Raw genomic sequence first — 20,673 nt, 5'->3', positions numbered from 1 at the left:
CACACCAAAACTTTTCAAATGCACAGAAAAACGTGGACAGTCGGGTGCATCGCAAAATTCAGAACCGCTGGACAGCACAGCAACATAATATATAATACACTAAAGCACTAATCATTGGGAACGAGATCAGAATGACTGCTAAGGCTTGAAATTAGTATAACATCCAGGATTTTAACAAAGCAACTTTGAGAAAAAGGCTACCTAGATTCTATCAGCATATTGATTGCAGCACCCACGCGAGCAATACACTGGACCATTGCTACTCTAACTTCTGCGATGCATACAAGGCCCTCCCCCGAACACTAGACTCTCCTATAGAAATGTAAATATAATTTTTAGAACCATGGAATACTTCTATTTCAAGGGTACCTAAATAAGGTTCTCTTTCAGTCGACTCGGTTCAACATCTCACTATGGGACATACCCTTATTTGGTTGAATCCTTATTCAATCAAGCCTACAGGCCAATCAGAGCTATGTGAGTGTACACCCCCGCGTGTTTATATAACACCCTGCACTGCTCTGGTTTCCTTATTCTTCGCTTATTCACAAGTCTATTTGGTTGCTATCTGGTTTCTAGCCCATTAAGCAGATTTCTTCAGAAGTTTTAGCTAGCAGCCTCTGGGCTAAACCCCAATTCAGGTTTGTTTGGCTAACACGAGCAGCGCTGTTTCTTCAGTGTGTTACCCCACAATTGAAGAACCATTCCTTTTACATTCCCCTGTGAAAGATAACACAACCCAACCGTGCGTTTTACTTCGAGTTACTTGATTTACACACCGAGTCAGTACCTGGTATCTCACACGACGGCTCGGCTAGCTGTCTATCATCACTCAGGTGAAGATAGACAGCTAATTAGATAGCGTCACTTTTGGCTCTACTTTCACTACACAGAAAGTATAAAGACTGCATTCATTTCCCACCACCCTGGTAAATAAAGCTTTTTGTTTCTGCTTACCTGGCTCAAGCTCACGTTATGCTGTGTGTCTTCTGACTTCACGCCGTAAAATCAGCGTGTGGAGTGGCTAGCTAGCTCCCCGGTAATTCCATTTGCTTTTGTCGGTCCGGTCGAAACAAGATGGCCGGTAAGCATGTCGACAAATCGTCAGGGAAGGGGGAGAAAAAGCAGTGCAAGCCTAGCAAAGCTTGCCCTGACAACTGCGGACATTACATGCCCAGGATGGAGTCTCATTCGCCCTGTACTACTTGCCTCGATGTTGAACACACTATCGAAGCTCTTGTCGACCCCCGCTAGTTATGTGCATTGAGCTCAGCTGGGTTCCGGTGTCCTTGGACGTACAGCAAAGTACATGGAAAGTATTGTCAGGCCTCGTCCTTGCTTGAGGATGACTCAATTGACATTGAAGTCCCAAAGGAAGTAGAAGCTACTCAGGCATTCCCTCTGTCTGCTCTTCAGGCTGATTTAGAGAACCCCCACCTTTCCCAGGGGGTGGACCTTAATTCCGACAAATCCGGAAGTGAGGATGACGCATCAGACAGCACCCTCTCTGACCAGGAGATGGATTATGCCCCTGAAGAATTTTTCCCCTCTGCTCAGTTTGTGCTACTCAGCCACCTGAAGAGCTAGGGAAGGAGTCAATAACTGCCCTCCCCTTCTTCGAAGCAATCAGACATGCTGCCACTAAACTTGATAATGTATCCCACGCCTCCCCCACCTTCCAAGAAGACTAGGATGGATGGAATCTCCTCTCAAAGTAATTCTACAATCCGTCCGACAGCATGTACCAGCCTTCCCAGACTGTCTGGCATTGTCAGAGTCTTCCTGAGCAGAGCCACAAGTCACCTTCTCCTGTGACTGGCTACCCTCACTTGGATATGCACGGCATGGAGTCGTCTTCAGTGGAGCCTTCCCTGGCTGAGCACCTCGACCCGAAGGCTTGAGGTCCTCTTCCTCTGCCCCCAAGCTCATTCAATGACCACATCACAGCATCCGTGTATGAGAGGATCTACAGATCTGCAGTTCATGAGGGACGCTCTGTGAACGCAGCTGCCCTCATCTCCGTCTACATGGCAGTGCAGGTTAAGGAGCTATACAACTCCCTGGCGAACGGTGGTACCGTTGACTGGGAGAAGCTAATGGAGCTAAGTCACCATGCCGACCATACCACCAGCACACTCAAGTGTACCACGCACGCGACCGCCGGCCAGAGAGCCCTCTGACAGAATAACGCAAGGGTGTCAGAGGGAGAAGGGAAAGATTCTCAATGGACAGATTGATCCCACCAGACTGTTTGGACCAGCCTTATAGGAGATACAGGCCAGGTTCGAGTCTAAGAAAAATTAGACTGAGGCACTGGGCTCCCTGTTACCACAGAAACAAGCCCTGAAACCCCAGAAGCCCATGTTTGCCCAGGTCGTCAACATGAGCCTTCCCTCCCAGAACTGGAGGATCCCTAAGAAGCCTCAGCAGGCTTCTCCTGCATTTACAGACACAGTCTGCTCACCAGCAACGAGCTCACCAGCAACGCAGTGCCTCAGGGCACAGGCGTCACTCCAAGCGACGAGCAGCGGAGACACCCTCAGCTTCATCCGGAGGGAAGGGGAAGAAGCGGCACACCTAGCACTCGAAGATCCGGAAGAGTTCCTCCGACCTTAACGACTAGAGTCTCCTCGGGAGTCCTGCGTCAGGTCACACAAGCTCGTTTACACACGGTATAGGTGTAGCACAGGAGCCCCCCTCAAGACCCATAAGCCCTCGTCGGGGCGGGTCAACACTACCCTTCCCCAAGTATAGTTCTCAAATAAAGAGCTCCCATCACATCCAGGCCCACGGTTTGAGGGTGATGGTTCAGAATGTTCCCATGCAAAACAATCAACTTGCGGAGAGAGAACCCTGACAGGCGGGTTCCCTTACTTCTGACAGAGAGCAGTGGCATGCATGTGCAGTCTCCCCTTGGGTCCCACGCACCGTAGACCAGGGGTACAGACTAGAATTCGCAGGAGTCCCCCCGCATTTCATGTCCACTGCACAGGGGGAAGCTGCCCGAATCCTTAGAGATGAGATAGTCTCTGTTGGCCAAGGGAGCCATATGCGTGGTGCTGAGGGAGGAAGCTCACCTGGGCTTATTCAGATGTTATTTCTTGGTCCCCCCCCCCCCCCCCCCCCAAAAAAAGGGGATCCTGGATTTACAGGACCTCAACAAGCATCTGAAATTCTATAGATTTCGAATGACTGGTTGATCTGACTGATTGATCTGCGCGGACACTCGGGCAGAGGCAGTGGAGCACACAGCCCTGCTGTTGTCGCACCTGCTCACTCTAGGCTTCAGGATAAATCGTGCCAAAAGCTTACTCTTACCGACCCAGCAGAAAATATTTTAGGGATTGTCTCTGGACTCTGTATCCTGTTGAGCAGCCCTCACCGCGGAGACAGCGAAGGCTTTTCGCCACTGCCTCTCTGTTTTGCCCAGCAACATCACGTCCACAAAGGGCATACGGTGAACGGCGTATGGTCAGACTCTGAGTACAGCCCATATCAACGTTTTCGAGCTCTACAGTGTGTTACTAGCCCTCAGGCACTTCCGTCCATTCTTACAGGGCCAACATGTCCTGGTCAGGTCGGACAATACGTCTAATGGCATATATCAACCGCCAAGGAGGAACATTCTCCCATCAACTTCACTCTCAGGCGAGAGAGCTCTTGCTATGGAGCAGCGACCATGTGTTGTCTCTCGGAGCAACACCTGCCAGGTAGACTAAACTGAAGTGCAGATTTACTGTTGCGGGGGAACCCCCCACCAGGGGAGTGGTGACATCATCCCGAAGTCGTCAAGGAGGTGTCGGGGCGTTACAGAAGGGCTGTCGTTAATCTGTACGCATCGCAGGACAATGTGCACTGTCGCTTGTTTTTCGCGATCAGAGATCACAACGCTCTTCTAGGCGTGGACGCGCTGGCCCACAAGTGGCCAGACGTGCTTCTGTATGCCTTCCCTCCAAATGGGCCTGACCCCACCTACTCTGGACAGAGTGTGAGCAAACGGTCTGTCCCTCATCCTGATAGATCTGCATTGCCTGGGAAGCCATGGCTGGCAGAGATTGTACCTCTCCTGTACGCGCAACCATGGCGCCTCCCACAGCACAGGGATCTGCTATCCCAAGAACAGGGCGAAATATTCCACCCTCATCCCGAGCTGATGGATCTCTGGGCCTGGCCCGTGAGAGGTCCAACTTAGACTCGACGGGCTTGCCGCCGAACGTGGTTGCCATAATTCAGAGCGCCACAGCCTCTTCTACAAAGAGGTCATTACGACCTGAAGTGGAGGGTATTCGAGAGGTTGTGTTAGAGACGAGAGTTGGTGTTCTTTCAGTGTTCCATCCCTGCCATTCGCTCCTTCCTACAGGAATTTCTCGACAAGGGCAAGGCGGTAGCGACCTACATGCGCTCTCGGTTCATCTTTTATGCACTCAGTTTGGCCCTGACTACTCTAAGGTTATGATACGTCCTAACGCTGCGTTCATTCCTAAGGTCATTGCCATGACTTATAGTAGTCAAGTCACTGACCTCTTTCCCTTCCACCCTCCGCTGTTCTCTTCTCCAGAGCAGCGTTAACACGTTGTGTCCGGCGCGCGCACTGCGCCTTTACATAGACAGTACTAGGCCATTCCGGAGTTGTGACCTTCATAACTCATAACGCATTGGTAAGCAGTCATAGCGGGCGTCCTCTGTGGAAAGGGTTCTACATGGAACCCAAAAGGGTTCTACTTGGAACTAAAAAGGGTTCTTCAAAGAGTCCTATGTGGACAGCCGAAGAACCCTTCTAGGTTCTAGATAGAAAAAAAGGTGCTAAGTGTGTACCTTGGGTTCTGGGGGGAACAGGGCCTTGCTGAGGCGGTACATGTTGCTCAGGTTCAACCGGATGGAGGTGTTGGTGAGACGAAGCTCGTGGAAGTTGAAGGAGGTGTCCCGTGGACAGATGTCGCTTTCGCCCGAGAACGGAGAGATGCTGATGGTGTTCTTCAGCTCTGACTGTGGAAGGTTGTCACTGATTCCCCCATCCACGTAACGCTACAGAGAGAAGAAGACACAGGGAGGTAGGAGAGCGAAAGTGAGACTACTGGGTGTTTTTGGACCCATGCACAACTATAACCAAGCCTGTTTGACTATTTACTTACATCAGGACCACAGCCTCTCCACAGAACAAGACCCCAGGCATACTGTAGTCAAGATGTGTCAGGGCTGACAGATATGACTGTTCTACATCTCTTCTACTGTATAAAGGCTATCAACTTAGAATGAATGCCAGACAAATCTTCTCTAGGGGGCAAGACAGAACAATATAGCTGTTACAGCATCCCCATGCCAAGGGCGCTATATCACTGTGATAAGGGAATTTATATGTTTAAAGGTAATGACTAAACAATTCCACCCTGAAACGTAATTATGACATTATGTAACATATATATAAAATGAATAATTATACAAACGTAACTATTAGTAATTATTAGATTCTGTAACATGTATAATGAATTAGAAGGATAAACTTCAGTCTAATAAGGTTTGGTCGAGACAAGTAGAAATGTGTGTGTGACTAAGAAAATACCGAGAACAATTAAACTGTATGACCTGACCTGGCTAGAACTCTGAGAAACTTACGGCAGGAAAGGGAGTCCCATCAAGGTCCCTGTAATCTCGGGGGAATGGAACTGCCAGCTTGGTAGTGATAAACAGTGGTGAGAACTATGGGGAAGGATACATCCCACCTACTGTTCGTGTGTATGTATGTGCGTAGGCTATCTACTGTTTGTGTGTAGGTATGTGCGTAAGTAGGAGGGAGTGAGTTATAAATTGACATGTTCTTTGTATTTTGACTTTCGAATGTTCTCGTGAATAAACTTTACGGAACTTTGGCAGAAGCTGAGTCTTTGCCTAATTATTATTAAACCCAGGGTCTTACAAACCTCGGGGATTAGTCAAAGCTTAAATAATTGATAGTTATTATCAATGGGATTGAAAATTCTCATGACACACTGTTTTGTGTAAGCATTTGTTCATTTGCTTTCTGGAGCCACGCCGTCTGAATTTCACCCATCCTCACCCTTTCTTCCCCTCACCTGAGATATCAATATCTCCTCCAGCTCATGGCTTCAGCCAATTGGACAATAGCCATGTGTCTCAACCCTGTGCACGCTCTAGCCATGCAGTCTCTCCAGAAATATTGCCAGTAACTAAGCTGTGTTATTCCAGTCTGCAAGTGCGGGTGAACATATGTGCATACGATTTGTGACTACAAAGTAAGTTGATGTCGCTGTTGTCATTGTAGTATGTGCTAGAGTAGCAGTAGTCCATGTAGTTCTCATTCCTGTTATTATTATGTTACTACTGATATTGTATGCAATGATGAGTCCTTGCTCTTATGTGTTGCTGTGCAATAGAATACTATTTGTATAATATACACTCCTTGTCATCATTCTTACTGTGCTATTGTCACGCTAGTCATTAATCTGGTGTTACTATGTAATACATGGTTATTAGGTCATTATTAGATACAGTCCTTGTTGTTCTATACCATATCTCCTTCTATCATACTCTGAAAATATCTATTCAGGACAGTGTCTTTATCTCCTGTATAGCATATTTACTACCTCTCTATTTCGGTCCATTACAGAACCATACACATGTACATCTTCTCATGTGTATGATTAAAGTTCCTGTGCGCGTTAACTCTGGACTGTTTTATTCCCCTCTAACCGGGCGCGGTGTCAGTGAGTCACAAACCAGTAAAATATGTTGAGCCGGGTCGCTCTCTTTCAACAGCCCTGTGCCCGAGACCGAAATAAATATAGCACATAGGCCACTTAAGCACTGACAGAGACCCATAGGTATTTTGAGAAGAGAGGAAGTAAATAATAGTATTTGGAAAATGTAGTATAAATATCTTCTGCTAAAAAAAATGTGCCACTTAACCCAACTTGGTTATCACTGAAATCAAATGTATACAATACGACATATTCAAGGAAACATTTTCCTTGTGGGCATATTAGGCATGGCGTGTCAGTCCAAGATTTCCCCTAAGCCAGCTTCTCCACCCTGCCAAATCATGACCAAACAGACCGACAGTACTATTTGGAGAATTAATCAATTTTGCCAGTCTTATGTAATTGCACGATGCAGCTCCATTTCAAGTACAGATTTGTGCATTAATTAACATTTTTCTTGTGTAAAACGCGTAGGACATCTAAGGGAAAAAAGGATATCAGTGCCAGTTCCAAAGCCAGATTAAGACTCAATTTGGCAGTAAGAGTGGCAAAAACATTGGGTTGTTAGTTGACCTGAAATGCACATAGGTCCTTTTTTCTGGATCTTTGTAGAATTTTGACCCATTTTGAGTCACACATAATCGTGTCCTCTCTACTCCCACCATTAAAAAGGGAAAACCTAGTTAGTTTCTAGTAATCTCTCCCCCTTCAGTCTTCTTCTGTGGACTTTACATGGCGGTTGGCAGCCAACCTGACTACGCAGACGCTCATTGACGCGTCACAAGCAGTTTAGATGAAATGATTGAATAACATGCATGTGAACATTTATTATGCAACGCGGGCGGTGTGGTCAGCATATTAGACAGGTCTATGTGTTAATGTGTTCAGTCACAATGTAGACTTGGCTATGAGCCAGTTCTTCCCCTGAGTTAGAATGGTACGAGAGAGAGAAAGAGAATACTTAAATAGGTCATTGTTATATGGTAATTGATGTTTTGGAGGACTGTGCTCCTATGTCATAGTGACTCAAGTTTAGAATGGAGCCACCCTGGACTTCCTGGTCCGAATCTGCTGAACCAGAAGCCAGTCTGGAAGTATACTACATATACCAAAGTATGTGGACACCCATTAACATTTGTGGATTTCGCTATTTCAGCTACACCTGTTGCTGACAAGTGAGGACACAACCATGCAATCTCCATAGACAAACATTGAAATTAGAATGGCCTTACTGAAGAGCTCAGTGCCTTCCAATATGGCACCACCATAGGATACCACTTTTCCAACAAGTCAGTTCGTCAAATTTCTACCCTGCTAGAGCTGACCGGTCAACTGTATGAATGAATGAATGAAATGTTATTTTTATGTCAAATGGCCAATTGGCAACCATCCCTTATGGGATTAATTGACACATAAAAAAACATTACAATAATTCACTATGGTAATGAAATGATCATTCTTCTTCCGGTGTTCTCTGCACTGGGCATCGCATAAAGAGTGGGGGAAAAAAGGTATGGGAAAAATCAATACATATTAGTGAATAAGGTTATCCAAACAATAATTACCTCCCTAGAGCAGTAAAATAATATACATACATACATACATACATACATACATACATACATACATACATACATACATACATACATACAGTTGAGGTCGGAAGTTTACATACACCTTAGCCAAATACAGTGAAACTCCGTTTTTCACAATTCCTGACATTTAATCCAAGTAAATATTACCTGTTTTAGGTCAGTTAGGATCACCACTTTATTTTAAGAATGTGAAATGTCAGAATAATAGTAGAGAGAATGATTTCTTTCAGCTTTTATTTCTTTCATCACATTCCCAGTGGGTCAAAAGTTTACATACACTCAATTAGTATTTGGTAGCATTGCCTTCAAATTGTTTAACTTGGGTCAAAGGTTTTGGGTAGCCTTTCACAAGCTTCCCACAATAAGTTGGGTGAATTTTGGCCAATTCCTCCTGACAGAGCTGGTGTAACTGAGTCAGATTTGTAGGCCTCCTTGCTCGCACACGCTTTTTCAGTTCTGCCCACAAATTTTCTATAGGATTGAGGTCAGGGCTTTGTGATGGCCACTCCAATACCTTGACTTTGTTGTCCTTAAGCCATTTTGCCACAACTTTGGAACTATGCTTGGGGTCATTGTCCATTTGGAAGACCCATTTGCGACCAAGCTTTAATTTCCTGACTGAGGTCTTGAGATGTTGCTTCAATATATCCACATAATTTTTCTTCCTCATGATGCCATCTATTTTGTGAAGTGCTGAGGGCTGGTTTCTTTTGATTTTCCAACGATGTCAAGCAAAGAGGCACTAAGTTTGAAGGTAGGCCTTGAAATACATCCACAGGTACACCTCCAACTGACTCAAATTATGTCAATTAGCCTATCAGAATCTTCTAAAGCCATGACATCATTTTCTGGAATTTTCCAAGCTGTTTAAAGGCACAGTCAACTTAGTAACACAATAAACTTCTGACCCACTGGAATTGTGATACAGTGAATTATAAGTGAAATAATCTATCTGTAAACAATTGTTGGAAAATGTACTTGTGTTGTCACGTCCTGACCATAGAAAGCTTTTATTTTTCTATGGTAGAGTAGGTCAGGGCGTGACAGAGGGTTTTGTCTAGTTTGTTTATGTCTATGTTGGTTCTAGTTTCTTTTTTTATGTTGGGTTTTTTGTCTAGTTTATGTATGTGGGGTTCTAGTTGTTGTATTTCTATGTTGTTTTTTTGGGATGATCTCCAATTAGAGGCAGCTGGTCATCATTGTCTCTAATTGGGGATCATATTTAAGTGGTTGTTTTTCCCACCTGGGTTTGTGGGAGATTATTTTGAGTAAGTGTATGTTGCATCTCTTCGTCACGGTTTGTTGTTTTGTTCATTCGTTTATTTGTATGTCTTGCATAGTTTCACAGTTATAATAAAATGTGGAACGATACACACGCTGCGCTTTGGTCCCATTCTTCAGACAGCCGTGATATGTGTCATGCACAAAGTAGATGTTCTAACCGACTTGCCAAAACTATAGTTTGTTAACAAGAAATTTATGGAGTGGTTGAAAAACTAGTTTTAAATGACTCCAACCTAAGTGTATGTTAACTTCTGACTTCAACTGTATGTGAGAATGCTATTCATTGACTACAGCTCAGCGTTCAACACCATAGTACCCTCAAAGCTCATCAATAAGCTAAGGACCCTGGGACTAAACACCTCCCTCTGCAACTGGATCCTGGACTTCCTGACGGGCCGCCCTCAGGTGGTAAGGGTAGGTAACAACACATCCATCACGCTGATCCTCAACACAGGGGCCCTACAGGGGTGCGTGCTCAGTCCCCTCCTGTACTCTCTGTTCACTCATGACTGCACGGCCAGGCACGACTCCAACACCATCATTACATTTGCCGATGACACAACAGTGGTAGGCCTGATCACCGACAACAATGAGAAGGCCTAATGGGAGGTCAGAGATCTGGCCGTGTGGTGCAAGGACATCAACCTCTCTCTCAACGTGATTTAAGACAAAGGAGATGATTGTGGACTACAGGAAAAAGAGGACCAAGCCATGACAAAACCTATTCCCCATCAGGAGACTGAAAAGATTTGGCATGGGTCCTCAGATCCTCAAAAGGTTTTACAGCTGCACCATCAAGAGCATCCTGACTGGTTGCATCACTGCCTGGTATGGCAACTGCTCGGACTCCGACCGCAAGGCACCACAGAGGGTAGTGCGAACGGCCCAGTACATCACTGGGGCCAAGCTTCCTGCCATCCAGGACCTCTTTACAAGGTAGTGTCAGAGGAAGGCCCTAAAAATTGTCAAAGACTCCACGGCAAGCGCTGCCGGAGCACCAAGTCTAGGTCCAAGAGGCTTCTAAACAGCTTCTACCCCCAAGCCATAAGACTCCAGAACATCTAGTCAAATGGCTACCCAGACTATTTGCAGTGCCCTCCGCCCTTCATTATACCACTGCTACTCTCTGTTGTCATCTATGCATAGTCACTTTAATAACTCTACCTACATGTACATACTACCTCAACTAACCGGTGCCCCCGCACATTGACTCTGTACCGGTACCCCCCTGTATATAGTCTCGTCATTGTTATTTTACTACTGCTCTTTAATTACTTGTTACTTCTATCTCTTATTTGTATCTGTATTTTTTTGAAATTGTTGGTTAGGATCTCGTAAGTAAGCATTTCACTGTAAGGTCTACACCTGTTGTATTCAGCGCATGTGACTAATATTGATTTTTATTTGAACTCACTAATGCTCGTGGCTGAATGGAAGCAAGTCCCCTCAGCAATGTTCCAACATCTAGCTGAAAGCCTTCCCAGAAGAGTGGAGGCTATTATAGCAGCAAAGGGGTGGGCAACTCCAAATGAAAGCCAATGACGAGCAGGTGTCCACATACTTTGGTTATGACCTACCAAGGAAAATGGTTCATGGGCTGAGTAGCTACTAGGGTAAGGTAGACTGACAAATGAACAAGTACCAGAGTGTATGCACGCACGCACAGACAGACAGACAGACAGACAGACAGACAGACAGACAGACAGACAGACAGACAGACAGACAGACAGACAGACAGACAGACAGACAGACAGACAGACAGACAGACAGACAGACAGAAAAACATAACATTGTGCTACACTTGAACCTACAGCCTCCTTATGACTATGACCTGAGCAATAAAGGCATAAGAGACGAGTCCATAATAAACCCAGTCTAACATCTGCTGCTTTTTTTAGAAAACAAGGAAACAGTGTTCAAGGAAACGTAAGAAAGCAGTTGAGGCATTAGGGCCTTGGGTACTTACCACTCCTTGGAAGGATGGGGGGATCAGACCACAGTATATGGGGATGAAACAGCTACACAGCAGTGCCTGTAGACACATCAGAGAGAGAGATGTTACACAGTCCAACCCAGTTTACACTACACACATCTCATGTAAACAGTCAATGGCAAGACCAGGAGCTGAAAAGACAAACATGTATGGGATATGTAAGGATATAGAAAAACTGAAGTGCTCATGGGTGTTCAGGGTCCATATTCACAACATGCTTCATAGTAGGAGCGCTGATCTAGGATCAGGTCCCAACTCCAATCCATTATGATTTAAGTGGCAAAACTGATCCTAGATACAGATGCATTATTGTAAAGTGGTTGTTCCACTGGATATCATAAGGTGAATCCACCAATTTGTAAGTCGCTCTGGATAAGAGCGTCTGCTAAATTACTTAAATGTAAATGTACTCCTACTCGGATATGTTTTGTGAATAGCAGCCCAGGTGGGTTGAGTGGGGACACTCACCTGGATGAGCTCCTCCTTGGACTTGAACTCGGACACGATGACGTTTTGTCCATCAGACACGCGAGTGAGTGACACACACAGCCTCCCAGAGGCGAGTGTGTGCGCGTCGGCGGGCAGGTCACGCTCCAGGCCCGACCTGATGATCTTGACCGGGTTAAAGGAGGGGTGGAGGGGACCCAGGTTACGCTTCCGGGCCTCCTTGACCGTCTCGATCACATCCTCACAGCACTTAGCTAGAGGAGGGGAGAGACAGTCTGTTAGTTGTGTTTGGGCCTTCCATTGGGAGGAATTGGATAATGTTTTTTTATTCAAAGGAAGATTGATTCTCAAGGGAACTAAACAGTGATCTGTAGCTCACAAAACATTTCTCCACTGGTTTAACTTATTTACTGCTCTGCACCTGTACTTAGCTAGTTATGTGTGTTCATCTTATCTACACTTGGATGGAATGGATCTCAAGACTGTTATACACAGTGTTCTAGTAAAGAAAATCTATTGGTGATTAAAAATACTGAGGTAGTCTAATAGTTCATCAAATGGCTACCCAGACTATCTGCAGTGACGGACTTGTTTTGCACTGACTCTCTTGCACTGGCTCTATGCACACTCACTGGACTCACCCACCCACACACTCACACATACTACAGCGACAATCACACACACACACACTTTCACACGCTGCTGCTACTCGATTTATTATCTGTTTATTATCTATTCTGTTTGCCTAGTCACTTTTACCCCAACCTACTTGTACATTTGACCTAAATCACCTCGTACCCCTGCACATTGACTCGGTACCGGTAGTCCTTTTATATAGCCTCCTATATTTTATTGTGTTCCTATTTCCTTTTTTTGTGTGCAAATGTTCTTACTTAAGCCCTTCACAGTAAAGTCTACACCTGTTGTATTTGGTGCATGGGGCAGAGAGAATATTTTGCAGCTGTGAAGCTAATTTCCTGTAATAAAAAAAAATGTCATAGCTTATGACGTATTCATATACTATCTGGGGGGGCACAACCTCCAGAGGGATTTCAACCCCCCCATCCCAAAATGAAAAGCCCCAAAGCTGCCTTGCGGGGGCTGGGGGGTGTTTGCTATGCCAGTGACCCTATACGAACTGTTGTCATGTAACCTAAATCTCTCTTCTGCCAATTCTCACAACAATCCAGTACTTTCTTTTGACTCATCCTGCTTTAGCGCCCTCTATTGGCCCCCCTGGCATGCATTTATTAATATATGTCAAACAGTCCCTCAGCCAGCCAAATCACCAGTTGAAATCTTTATCAGCCTCTCTCCCCTCAGACACACAGTCATCACAGGAGGTTGGTGGCACCTTAATTGGGGAGAATGGGCTTGTGGTAATGGCTGGAGCGGAATCAGTGGAATGGTATCAAAAACATCAAACACATGGTTTCCAGCCATTATTATGAGCCGTCCTCCCTTCAGCAGCCTCCACTGACGGTCATAAATTAACAGGTGTTCAACGTGGATTCTTCAATGGCAAAACCATTTTGGTGCATCTTTTATTGGAAACGTTGTTGATGGTAATGTTATCTGTCTTAGTTGGCAGGCTAACGCTACCACACATTCATGGGCGTTACCAAGCACATATTGTGTAGACCTTATGCATTTATTTTTTAGCTTTTTACATAAATCAAATTGTATTGGTCACATACACATTTAGCAGATGTTATTGCGGGTGTAGCAAAATGCTTGTGTTTCTAGCTCCAACAGGGCAGTAGTATCTAACAATTCACAAGAATACACACAAATCTAAAAGTAAAAGAATGGAATTAAGAAATATATTAGGAGGAGCAATGTCAGTGTCATTGACTAAAATACAGTAGAATACAGTATATACATATGAAATGAGTAAAACAGTATGAAACATTATTATAAGTGACTAGTGTTCCATTATTAAAGTGACGATGATATCGAGGAGAACAGGCTGTGGCTCAGGTGGTTGATGTCCTTGATGATCTTTTTGGCCTTCATGTGACATCGGGTGCTGTAGGTGTCCTGGAGGGCAGGCAGTGTGCCCCAGTGATGTGTTGGGCAGACTGCACCGTCCTCTGGAGAGCCCTGTGGCTGCGGCAGCGCAGTTGCCGTATCAGACGGTGATACAGGTCGACAGGATGCTCTCAATTGTGCATCTGTAAAAGTTTGATGTTTGTAGGGGCCAAGCCAAATTTCTTCAGCTTCCTGAGGTTGAAGAGGCACTGTTGCGCCTTCTTCACCACACTGTCTGTGTGGGTGGACCATTTCAGATTGTCATTGATGTGTACGCCGAGGAACTTGAAGCTTTTCACCTTCTCCACTGCGGCTCCGTCGATGTGAATAGGGGCGTGCTCCCTCTGCCGTCTCCTGAAGTCCACGATCAGCTCCTTCGTTCTGTTGACGTTGAGGCAGAGGTTATTTTCCTGGCACCACTCCACCAGGGCCCTCACCTCTTCCATGTAGGCTGTCTCGTCATTGTTGGTAATCAGGCCTACTACTGTTGTGTCATCTGCAAACTTGATGATTGAGTTGGAGGCGTGTGTGGCCACGCAGTCATGGGTGAACAGGGAGTACAGGAGGGGGATGAGAACGCACCCTTGTGGGGCCCCTGTGTTGAGGAGCAGAGAAGGAGGTGTTTCTTATGTTCGCCACCTGGGGGCAGCCCGTCAGGAAGTCCAGGACCCAGTTGCACAGGGCGGGGTTCAGACCCAGGGCCCCAAGCTTAATGATGAGCTTGGAGGGTACTATGGTGTTGAAGGCTGAGCTATAGTCAATGAACAGCATTCTTACATAGGTAGTCCTCTTGTCCAGATGGGTTATGGCAATGTGCAGTGCGATAGCGATTCAATTGTCTGTGAATCTGTTGGGGTGGTATGCAAATTAAAGTGGGTCTAGGGTGTCAGGTAAGGTGGAGGTGATATAATCCTTAACTAGACTCTCAAAGCACTTCATGAAGACAGAAGGGAGTGCTACGGGGCTAAAGTCATTTAGTTCAGTTACCTTTGCTTTCTTGGGTACAGAACCAATGGTGGACATCTTGAAGCAAGTGGGGACAGTAGACTGGGATAGAGAGAGATTGAATATGTCCGTAAACATTCCAGCCAGCTGGTCTGCGCATGCTCTGAGGATGTGGCTAGGGATGCCGCCTGGGCCGGCAGCCATGTGAGGGTTAACCTGTTATGGCTAGGGGGCAGTATTTTCACGGCCGGATAAAAAAAACGTACCCGATTTAATCTGATTATTACTCCTGCCCAGAAACTAGAATATGCATATAATTATTAGCTTTGGATAGAAAACACTCCAAAGTTTCTGAAACTGTTTGAATGGTGTCTGTGAGTATAACAGAACTCATTTGGCAGACCAAAACCTAAGAAGATTCTGTACAGGAAGTACCCTGTCTGACCATTTCTTGGCCTTCATGATTATCTCTATCCAATACAGGGGATCTCTGCTGTTACGTGACACTTCCTACGGCTCCCATGGGCTCTCAGAAGGCGGCAAAAAGTTGAATCGTGGCTTTGCAGGCTCTGGCTGAAAAAAAGTAGCGAGTTTGGATAGTGGCCGGTCACAGTACTATGAAACTCAGGCTCGTGCACGAGGGGATCCCTTGCTTTTATTTTCTCTCTCTTTGTACGTATACACGCTTTCCCGGTCGGAATATTATCGCTTTTTTACGAGAAAAATGGCATAAAAATTGATTTTAAACAGCGGTTGACATGCTTCGAAGTACGGTAATGGAATATTTAGAATTTTTTTGTCACGAAATGCGTCGTGCGCGTGACCCTTATTTACACTTCGGATAGTGTCTTGAACGCACGAACAAAACGCCGTTATTTGGATATAACTATGGATTATTTTGAACCAAACCAACATTTGTTATTGAAGTAGCAGTCCTGGGAGTGCATTCTGACGAAGAACACCAAAGGTAATCAAACTTTTCTAATAGTAAATCGGAGTTTGGTCAGGGCTAAACTCGGTGGGTGTCAAAATAGCTAGCCGTGATGGCTGGGCTATCTACTCAGAATATTGCAAAATGTGCTTTCACCGAAAAGCTATTTTAAAATCGGACACCTCGATTGCACAAAGGAGTTCTGTATCTATAATTCTTAAAATAATTGTTATGTTTTTTGTGAACGTTTATCGTGAGTAATTTAGTAAATTCACCGGAAGTGTTCGGTGGGAATGCTAGTTCTGAACGTCACATGCTAATGTAAAAAGCTGGTTTTTTATATAAATATGAACTTGATTGAACAAAACATGCATGTATTGTATAACATAATGTCCTAGGCGTGTCATCTGATGAAGATCATCAAAGGTTAGTGCTGCATTTAGCTGTGGTTTTGTTTTTTGTGACATTATATGCTAGCTTGAAAAATGGGTGTCTGATTATTTCTGGCTGGGTACTCTGCTGACATAATCTAATGTTTTGCTTTCGCTGTAAAGCCTTTTTGAAATCGGACAGTGTGGTTAGATAAAGGAGAGTCTTGTCTTTAAAATGCTGTAAAATAGTCATATGTTTGAAAAATGGAAGTTTTTGTATTTTTGAGGAATTTGTAATTCGCGCCACGCCTATCATTGGATATTGGAGCAGGTGTTCCGCTAGCGGAACGTCTAGATGTAAGATTAACATGCTTAAATGTCTTACTCACGTTGTCCACGTAGAACGAGAGACCACTGTCAGTGGAACTGTGTTATCCTCAAAGAGAGCAAAGAAGGTGTTTAGCTAGTCCGGGAGCAAGACGTCAGTGTCCATGACGTGGCTGGTTTTCCCTTTGTAATCCGTGATTGTCTGTAGACCCTGCCACATATGTCTCATGTCTGAGCCATTTAATTGAGAATCCACTTTCTCTGTACTGACATTTTGCCTTTTTGATTGCCTTACGGAGGGAGTAACTACACTGTTTGTTTTCATCCATATTCCCAGTCACGTTGCTGTGGTTAAATGCGGTGGTTCACTGTTTCAGTTTTGCGGGAATGCTGCCATCTATCCACAGTTTTTGGTTTGGGTAGGTTTTAATAGTCACAGTGGGAATAACATCCCCTAAACACTTCCTGATGAACTCAGTCACTGTGTCCATGCATATATCAATGTAATTATCAGAGGAAACCCAGAACATATCTCAGTCCCCATGATCAAAACAATCTTGAAGCATGGATTCCAATTGGTCAGACCAGCGTTGAATAGACTTTAGCACGGGTACTTTCTGTTTGAGTTTCTGCCTATAGGAAGGGATGATCTGATTTGCCGAAGGGAGGGTGGGGGAGGGCCTTGTAGCCATCCTGGAAGGGAGAGTAACAATGGTCGAGAGTTATTGAAGCGCAAGTACTACAGGCAACGTGTTGATAGAACTTTGGTAGTGTTTTCCTCAAATTTACAAAATTCAAAGAAAAAAATATGTTTTTTTTCTACCACCGTCTTCGAAATGCAACAGAGAGGTCCCTGTTCCAGACATCACTCTGGTTCTAATTCCGTTGGTGTCCACAAGACAGCAGCAGTGCATGTGCAAAGTGTCAGACAGATAACTTGAAGCATGAGCGAACTCCATGACATTTAGTGTGAAGTCACCCAGGTACATTTGGGCAAATCGTGAAGGAGACATTTGCATTCATAGAAAAATTTTCTGCAAGAATATCGTCAAATCTGTATACTTGGACTTTGATTTAGCTTTTCCAGTATTAGTAGCCATATTATAAGTTCAACATTTGCAAAACAACCAGTTTTCATAACTTCATAACTCTGAATATTCTTATAATTTTTGTCCTAAATGAAAGGCATGCTGTCGTACTAGGTTATTGGCTACATTTAACGACAGATACAGATACTCCAGTAAAGCCTAGCTCATTGGTTATCTAGCTAGCTTTGTTTGACCCCGATTGGTGCTTATTTGACAAAATAAGCGTCGTTCAAATGAAGACCGCCCGCGTCATCTGCGTGCCATAAAGGCTTCGCTCTCTGACCAAATATGGTGTCCTATAGGATATACTACACCCCTAATGATATAATGAAGTCTCGTTATGTTCTAGGATTTCTGAGGAATACATATGAACGCGATTTGACTGGTTAAAACAATGTTTCGGGTGAGATTTTCACAGATTTCTTTCTTTGCAAATTGAACGAGTGGAAATACAAAATCAATCGTGCATGTTATAGGGACCTTTTTAGGATATGAAAAAGGATTTTATTTAACAAAACGAGACTTCATGTTATCTCTGGGACCCTTTGGATGATAAATCAGAGCAAGATTTCAGAATGTAAGTACACATTTCACCTTCAGAGGTGAATTTATCAAACATATCGCCTTGAAAAAAGTGTTTTGTTGTTAGGAGCTCTCAAACAATAGCATGGCATTTTTCACAGTTATAGCTACTGTAAATTGGACAGCGCAGTTATATTAACAAGAATTTAAGCTTTCAGCCGATATAAGACACTTAAAATCCAAGACAAAATACTATACATTTACATAATTGTATTTCACCTTACAGGAATCTCTGTGATATAACCTCTCCCCGGATTACACAAAACTAAGTACTACTACTCACAGCAGCTGAGTACGTGACCAGAGCTCCCCTTTGCGTTCACATAAAAACATATATAGGTATCTGTACATCCCCTGTACTGTGACATGAACTCAGGCTACCTGTCTTTCCCTTGCCTGTCGTTTGCGCTGTATTTGTAGTGCCTGTATAACATCGACATTGAGTAAAGCTGAAACAGTTCAAATGGGCTGTGGGCCTGTGTTGGGTACAGCTACATGTTCAATACAGCTGAACTGTCATGACCTGTGCAATTGACACCTCTCCACTAGATGGGGTGATGTACTTGTCGGTGATATAAGTTGGTGTTGATGGGGTCACAATAGTGCATTGCCTGTCAAGTCTCCTCACTGCTGATTGGTCAGCTCAGTGGAGCCACATCCTTATCTGGTCAGAGGCTGGAGAAGGGGAGGTGTAGTTGAGTGAGCTTGAGGCTTTTACGGTCTGTGCCTGTCAGCTTGTAACATGATGAGAGAGAGTGAAAAGGGGCCTGGAAGATATCTGTAAGATATTTTGTGAATAGGTCTAAAATCGTAAATGTATTTGGAGAGGTTTTTTGGCCACCGGGTCTAAACCCAAACATTCATGAACACATGAAAAACGTAATGTCTACATCAAAGAATGTAATTTTTCTCCATAAAATTGCTGCAGAAAGATTTTACACAATTTTACATTTTGGACGCTCTCTCGCTCATTTAAACATGATACAACTGGGACAGGTATGGACTGATTCCAATAAACCTTGCAGGTTTCTCCTTTGTCTCTTGACTATAAGGTTATAAGGTTCAAAATGAAGAGAGGGAAAAAGGCCTGGTATCGCACAGAAACTCAGCTAAGAACTAGACTAAGCCAGTTGCGATGCAAGGTTATATTTGCTCTTAATCGTGATAGCGTGTGTGCCCCTAGTCAGCAAGATCCATCAGTACCATTGGGAGGCCTCTGATCCAGAGGACCAATAGGTCAATAGTCCTATAACTGACTCAGATGGCATTTATCAATGGTGTGACATGATCAATGTGTGGAAGGCTACCATATTTATACACAGGCAGCCATTTTGGCTCAAATTATACATCATTTGCAGTTTATAACATGAGAAAAATGTAGCCTATTTTAAAATTCTAAATTCAACTACTATTACATAGTAGCAAAGTTTCCAGCATCGTTAAAGTAATTTAACCCCATGTCTCAAGACCACAAGTTATTATTCTTGAAAGTTAATTTGACTGCTAATTTGAAGTTGCCCTAAACACATGAGAGAGAGGACTACTCCTTGTGCGTAAAAGTCTCCATCCAGGCAATCAACTGATGACAGGGACCGGTGAAATCAATGGCCGGTGTAGGGTACTGTAGCCTACCTATGGATGCCTGGCTGGCGAGCATCGAGGCGGAGAGGGAACCAGCTGAAGCCCCGTAAATCTTGGTGGCACCTTTGATGAGGTAGGGCGCTTGTTCTGACAGGCAGCTGGCCACTCCGATGTGATAGATCCCCAGGAACCCGCAGCCGGCGAACGACAGATTCCATTCCTTCGTTAGGTCGAACATCCCGAGTGGACAGTCCTTGGCGAGTACCTAGACGTTTGGGTAAATGCGCTCGTTATGATCACCCCAAAATGTTAACTTTTTTGACAAGTTCCCTTCGATGTTGGTTGAATGTCAACAGCTCCGAAAGATATTGGAATAGAGGACGGCTCAAATTAGCGTACACTAGCCAGTCTACTCCTCTTGTGCAATATATGAAGAGACGGAGAGTCATCTATTGAGAATCGCCGGAGCGCTGAACTACCCGGTTCTAGAACAGGGCAGGTCTGGCCAACCTGCATGAGGAGGCAGAGTCTTATTTTAGGTGGAGCCACGCCCCACACTCTGCATTGGAAATAAATGAGAGAGAGATGCATTCGATTAATATCGTAATCTGTATATTTGTTTAACCTGCCTGCTATTACTATGACACCTCGAACCGTATTAACCGCAGTCAAGCCATCCGCGCTTCAGGTTCCTCCTGAATTTGGTTCGCGTGTTTTCAGGTAGGAACCCCGAGGAGGAAAGATCAGGTCGCACCATTCTAGTCAATGAGAGGGCAGATAAG

The 20,673-nt window shown here is 44.5% G+C and overlaps 1 protein-coding gene across 2 annotated transcripts in view; it reads right to left on the bottom strand.

Moving 5' to 3' along the window:
* LOC106576157 (patatin-like phospholipase domain-containing protein 2) overlaps positions 1–20,404 on the bottom strand; it is a 30,581-nt gene extending 10,177 nt beyond the window's left edge. The window contains exons 1-4 of one of the 2 annotated variants that reach the window (XM_014153105.2): positions 19,943–20,403; positions 12,057–12,289; positions 11,562–11,627; positions 4,816–5,025 (exon numbers count right to left, since the gene is read on the bottom strand). In XM_014153105.2, the coding sequence (XP_014008580.1) occupies positions 4,816–5,025; positions 11,562–11,627; positions 12,057–12,289; positions 19,943–20,129 (696 nt within the window). In that variant the 5' untranslated portion in view covers positions 20,130–20,403. Of the gene's footprint in view, positions 1–4,815; positions 5,026–11,561; positions 11,628–12,056; positions 12,290–19,942 lie in introns of both variants that reach the window. The other variant, XM_045699778.1, reaches the window with a different exon arrangement.
* Positions 20,405–20,673: the final 269 nt, after the last annotated feature.

Source organism: Salmo salar, chromosome ssa17, assembly GCF_905237065.1.
Source record: "Salmo salar chromosome ssa17, Ssal_v3.1, whole genome shotgun sequence".
NCBI classification, from domain to species: Eukaryota; Metazoa; Chordata; class Actinopteri; order Salmoniformes; family Salmonidae; genus Salmo; species Salmo salar.
This window is presented reverse-complemented; position numbering and strand designations above follow the sequence as displayed.